Genomic DNA, 6000 nt, shown 5'->3' on the forward strand with positions numbered 1-6000 from the left:
ACTTGTGTCCTTTCCCCAAGAAATATCATTATGGTATGCAAATATTCCAAAATACAAAATAATCTAATATCCTACATACTTCTAGTCCCAAGCATTTTGGATATGGGAGACTTAACCTGTAATACATTCCCAAAAATAACTCTCTTACGGGTCTGATGCTGATGTAAGTGCTGAGCAGAATAAGGCCAGGCAGACGGACACCAGGAGAAGCTGCATGCTGGCCGGAAAGTCACCTCCACTGAAAATGTCCCTCTGTCATCCTATATATATATATATATTCTGCCACCCCCTCATCTGGAGGTGCCTGAGCACATTAAACTTATGGGTGGGGAGAGACGCTTGGCTGAATAGCCGCATTTCAACATATGACCTCTTATCTTGTATGCAGGCTGTGTTAATGAACTTAAACCAACATATACAGTACACAGAACAGATAATGCGTTGTAAGCAGGTTTCTAGATGATTTACTATGGACTAGTTTCAAACAAGGGTGGTCATTCCGAGTTGTTCGCTCGTTAAATTTTTTCGCATCGCAGCGATTTTCCGCTTAGTGCGCATGCGCAATGTTCGCACTGCGACTGCGCCAAGTAAATTTGCTATGCAGTTAGGTATTTTACTCACGTCTTTTTCTTCGTTCAGGCGATCGGAGTGTGATTGACAGGAAGTGGGTGTTTCTGGGCGGAAACAGGCCGTTTTATGGGAGTGTGTGAAAAAACGCTACCGTTTCTGGGAAAAACGCGGGAGTGGCTGGAGAAACGGGGGAGTGTCTGGGCGAACGCTGGGTGTGTTTGTGACGTCAAACCAGGAACGACAAGCACTGAACTGATCGCAGATGCCGAGTAAGTCTGGAGCTACTCAGAAACTGCTAAGAGGTGTGTAATCGCAATTTTGAGAATCTTTCCTTCGCAATTATAAGAAGCTAAGATTCACTTCCAGTAGGCGGCGACTTAGCTTGTGTAAAGCTGCTAAAAGCAGCTTGCGAGCGAACAACTCGGAATGAGGGCCAATGTTAAATAGTATCTGTCTGTACAACTGAATCATAAATCACCCATGACTTTATTCCGACGAACTTAACATTTATAACTAGCTAGCTTATCACTAAGAAATAAACACACGGACACCAACTGCTAGATTTAAAAGGTCAAACAGATATTTATTGTTTGGTGACCTGTCGTTTAAACTAAGAATATTGGAGGATGGCAAGAAAAAGGCGCTACCAACTCACCAGCACCAGTCAACTATAATAAACCATAACATAGGAGGGGCCTCACAACCGCCTCCTTAACATAACCTGCACTGCGCAGGATCACCCCCCTTACTTTAGCAGAGCCGTGGACGAACCCGCACGGGAACATCCGTAGTCCACCCGCAAGGGGAGGGCATACTCGCTGTTCATTCAAAAGGGGGTGCCCCACAGTGACCACTTATGTAACTATTTGACCGCTGGCAGGTAGCGACTTTCCGCCAATCTGGCTATCAAAGCCTGCTGAGAAATGGAATTAGAGGCCCGAAAAGCGAGCCTCAAGCAACCTTATAGGGAGGGTGGGAGGGCATCCAAGAAAAACTGGCAAGAGGAAGATGGCTGCCAAAACCCTGAACTATATACCCCTGTGCATACTCATCCTACCTGTCCCTAATAGGCACCCATCTGTCACCTGACCACCACTGTCAATCACTAAGGCTAGCCCTGCCTATCCTCAACACATGTCAGAAAAATTCAGGGAGTTTATGTGGCTTCGAGCCTATGCGGATCTCTGCCTGCTTAAAAATGACATACTGTAGCTGTAAGCACTACACATCTGAAACTGAGAGATATGTGTTGTGACTTACTTCATACCTCCAAACTTTGTCTATAGCTTAAGAGGGACAGACGCACGGCAAAGCTGCGCGCTCTCCCAAAAAGGGGGCGTGGTCTAAGAAAAAGGGGCATGGCTTCCCGGGAACGCCCGCGATTGCTAGCCACGACCCATTATCATCACTGTGGCGGCATGCCCCCTCTCCTCCTGTCGCCACTGAATAGACGCTGTTTCTGAGTACCTTTATTAAGAAAACTTTGTTATGGTCCCATGGCTGGCATTTAAAGCTCCTCCCCCTTACTTGCATGCTGGCCGAAAAGTCACCTCCATTGAAAATGTCCCTCTGTCATCCTATATATATTCTGCCACCCCCTCATCTGGAGGTGCCTGAGCACATTAAACTTATGGATGGGGAGAGACGCTTGGCTGAATAGCCGCATTTCAACATATGACCTCTTATCTTGTATGCAGGCTGTGTTAATGAACTTGGACCAATGTACAGTACACAGATAATGCTTTGTAGGCACAGTTCTAGATGATTTACTATGGACTCGTTTCAAACAATGTTAAATAGTGTCTGTCTGTACAACTGAATCCTAAAAATGACATACTATAGCTGTAAGCACTACACATCTGAAACTGCGAGATACGTGTTGTGACTTACTTCATACCTCCCAACTTTGTCTATAGCTTAAGAGGGACAGATGCACGGCAAAGCCGCGCGCGCTCCCAAAAAGGGGGCGTGGCCTAAGTATAAGGGGCATGGCTTCCCGGGAAGGCCCGTGATCGCTAGCCATGACCCATTTTCATCACTGAGGGGGCATGCCGCTGGCATGCCCTCTCTCCTCCTGTCGCCACTGAATAGACGCTGTTTCTGAGTACCTTTATTAAGAAAACTTTGTTATGGTCCCATGGCTGGCATTTAAAGCTCCTCCCCTTACAGCTGTATTCCGCGATTCGCTGGTTGGTGGTGAGGGGACGGAGCCAGTATGTCATGATTCTCATAGAATCACGTCATATTAGCATCACCCCCTCACCACTGAGCCATGAATCTCGGCATTATGTGTGTGGGTGGGTCAATGACTTCCTGCTGCGGCATCCTCTTCCCTGGCCCCAGAAGTCTGTGTAAGTGTGTGCTTGTGTGTATATGTATCCGTGTATGTGTTCTGTGTGTGTATATGAATGTGTGTATGTATTCTATGATTGTGTACTCTATATGTATGTATGTGTTCTATGTGTGTGTATAGACAGTGTTGCTGTGGGCTGCAGCAGGGGTGATATGGTCATTTGGTTTGTCGGCGTGTGCTGGGCTGGGGAGAGAGGGTCACCGACCCAGGCTCCCACCGGGCCCCTTCAACAAGCCTGGGTAATTATTAGCAGTCCCGTAACCAGGCATTTTAGCGCTGTGTGCAAGAAACGTCATTGGTGCCCTGCCCCTCCCCCCCTATGACAGATAGGGGCAGTGCATGCCATAAGCGTGCAAAAAAATATATAGGGGCGTGGCTTCATGGGAAGGGGTGTGGTCACAAAATAATACCAATTTATACTACAGTGCACAGTATTCTCCATTATTCAAATGACGCTGCAAAGTAGCGCTACTACACCAGGTAGAGCCCCCTTTTACACATTATGGCAGACAGTCCCCCTTTTTACACATTACAGCAGCCAGTCCCCCTTTTTACACATTACGGCAGACAGCATCCCCTTTTTACACATTACGTTAGACAGCAACTCCTTTTTACACATTATGGCAGACAGCGCCCCCTTTTTACACATTACAGCAGCCAGTCCCCCTTTTTACACATTACGGCAGACAGCGCCTCCTTTTTACACATTACGGCAGACAGCGTCCCCTTTTTACACATTACGGCAGACAGCGCCTCCTTTTTATACATTATGGCAGACAGCGTCCCCCTTTTTACACATTACGGCAGACAGTGTCCCCCTTTTTACACATTACGGCAGACAGCCCCGGAAAGAGCACACTGGAGGGAGACAAAATGCTCAGTTCCTGATCTTCCCTCTTAATTTATGATTGCCGTCACCTGTGTTGAACTAGTTAATGTATAAGAAAGGTGTTTCACCACAGGTGATGACAATCCATACTTACCTACTCTCCCGGGTTCTGCGGGTGACACCCGGATTTTCGAGTAGTCCCCCACAGCCCCGGAAGAGTGGGCACACCTCCCGCATTCTGCCCACTTCCTAGTGAAGTGGGCAGAATGTGGAGAAAGACACAGTAAAATTGCGGACTGGCAGAGGGGGCGGAGCCTAATGACGCGATTATATGCTAATCTCGTCATTTTAGCTCCGACCCTATGCAAATATTAACCAACTGGACTTTTCCTGGCGAATAGGCGGGGCTTAATTATGTCATTATCTCAGCCCCGCCCTCATCGCCGCCCACCTGCTTCTCCTCTCCGGGCATCTCCCGGAGAGGAGATTTGAAATGTCGGTAAGTATGTGGCAATCATTAATTAAGAGGAAAGTCAGGGAACAGAACATTTTTGTCCCTCTGGAGTGGGTGATGTTGGGAGATATGCGGGACTGGAGAGAGAGACACAGAGAGAGTCTTCCTGAGCCCTGTTTCAGTGTGTATGTCGTACAGAGGGGGTCATTCCGAGTTGATCGCTAGCTGAAAATGTTTGCTGCACAGCGATGAAGCAAAAAAAGGCACTTCTGCGCATGCGTATGCGGCGCAATGCACACGCGCGATGTACTTTCACAATGGCCGATGCAGTTTTACACAAGGTCTAGCGAAGCTTTTCAGTCGCACTGCTGGCCGCAGAGTGATTGACAGGAAAAGGGCATTTCTGGGTGTCAACTGACTGTTTTCAGGGAGTGTTCGAAAAAGCACAGGTGTGCCAGGAAAAATGCAGGCGTGGTTGGGAGAACGCAGGGCGTGTTTGTGACGTCAAATCTAGAACTGAACAGTCTGAAGTGATCGCAAGCTAGGAGTAGGTCTGGAGCTACTCTGAAACTACAAAAAAAATTTTTTGTAGCCACTCTGTGATCCTTTCGTTCGCACTTCTGCTAAGCTAAAATACACTCCCAGAGGGCGTCGGCTTAGCGTTTGCACGACTGTTAAAAACTGCAAGCGAGCGATCAACTCGGAATGACCCCCAGAGTCTGCTGCTATCCTTGCACATAACAAGGTAGATAATAGAATTTATTGTTCTATGTGTACCCAGGCTTTATTAAACAATTAGTTTAAATCTAATTTCTCATACGTCCTAGAGGATGCTGGGGACTCCTAAAGGACCATGGGGTATAGACAGGATCCGCAGGAGACATGGGCACTTTAAGACTTTAAATGGGTGTGAACTTGCCCCTCCCTCTATGCTCCTCCTCCAGACCTCACTTAGATTCTGTGCCCAGAGAGACTGGACACACAACAGGGGAGCTCTCCTGAGTTTCTCTCGAAAATACTTTATTTAGGTTTATTATTTTCAGGGAGCACTGCTGGCAACAGGCTCCCTGCTTCATGGGATTGAGGGGAGAGAAGCAGACTTACTTCTGCGAGTTAAAGGCTACTGGACATAATTAGCTTCAGAGGGTCTGATCACTTGGTATAGCCTAGCTGCTCGTTCCTGGAGCTGCGCCGTCGTCCCCCTCACAGAGCCAGAAGAAAGAAGCCGGGTGAGTAACCGAAGTACAGAAGACTTCAGTAAAGATGGCAGAAGACTTCAGTCTCAGAGGTAGCGCGCAGCGGTCGCGCTGCGCGCCATTGCTCCCACACACAAGCGGCACTACATGGGTTCAGGGCGCAGGGGGGGGCGCCCTGGGCAGCAATAAAACCTCAATTTCAGCCTGGCAAAAGTGATATGCATTGCATAGACACTGTATACAGACACCCGCCAGTATAAAAAAAAAAATACAGAGACATAAGCACGCCATTAAGGGGGCGGGGCTTGGTCCTCCCAGCTCTAATAAGCGCCATTTTCTCTTCACAGTGAGCTGCAAAGACGCTGGTCCTGGCCTCCTACACTTCTGTCACAAGTAACAGGGTGCTAAACAGGGGCGGGGGTACAGCAGATTTGGTGTTGAATTATTGTTTATAAAAAGCGCTGACAGGTCTGGGGCATTATATATACTTTCAGACCGGGATAGGCGCTGGGTGTAAGCTGGCAAACTCCCTCTGTGTTTCTCTAATAGACCTTATTGTGGGTCTGTCCCCTATAGCCCAGTGTGATAGTAGGTGTCG

General features: G+C 47.9%; 1 protein-coding gene across 1 annotated transcript in view; it reads right to left on the reverse strand.

Moving 5' to 3' along the window:
• LOC135056654 (alpha-2-macroglobulin-like) overlaps window positions 1-231 on the reverse strand; it is a 222886-nt gene extending 222655 nt beyond the window's left edge. Inside the window, exon 1 of the mRNA XM_063962100.1 lies at window positions 149-231. Within this exon, the coding sequence (XP_063818170.1) occupies window positions 149-216 (68 nt within the window). The 5' untranslated portion in view covers window positions 217-231. The remainder of the gene's footprint in view (window positions 1-148) is intronic.
• Between the last annotated feature and the right edge of the window lie 5769 nt (window positions 232-6000).

Source organism: Pseudophryne corroboree, chromosome 3 (genome assembly GCF_028390025.1).
Source record: "Pseudophryne corroboree isolate aPseCor3 chromosome 3, aPseCor3.hap2, whole genome shotgun sequence".
Lineage (NCBI taxonomy): Eukaryota > Metazoa > Chordata > Amphibia > Anura > Myobatrachidae > Pseudophryne > Pseudophryne corroboree.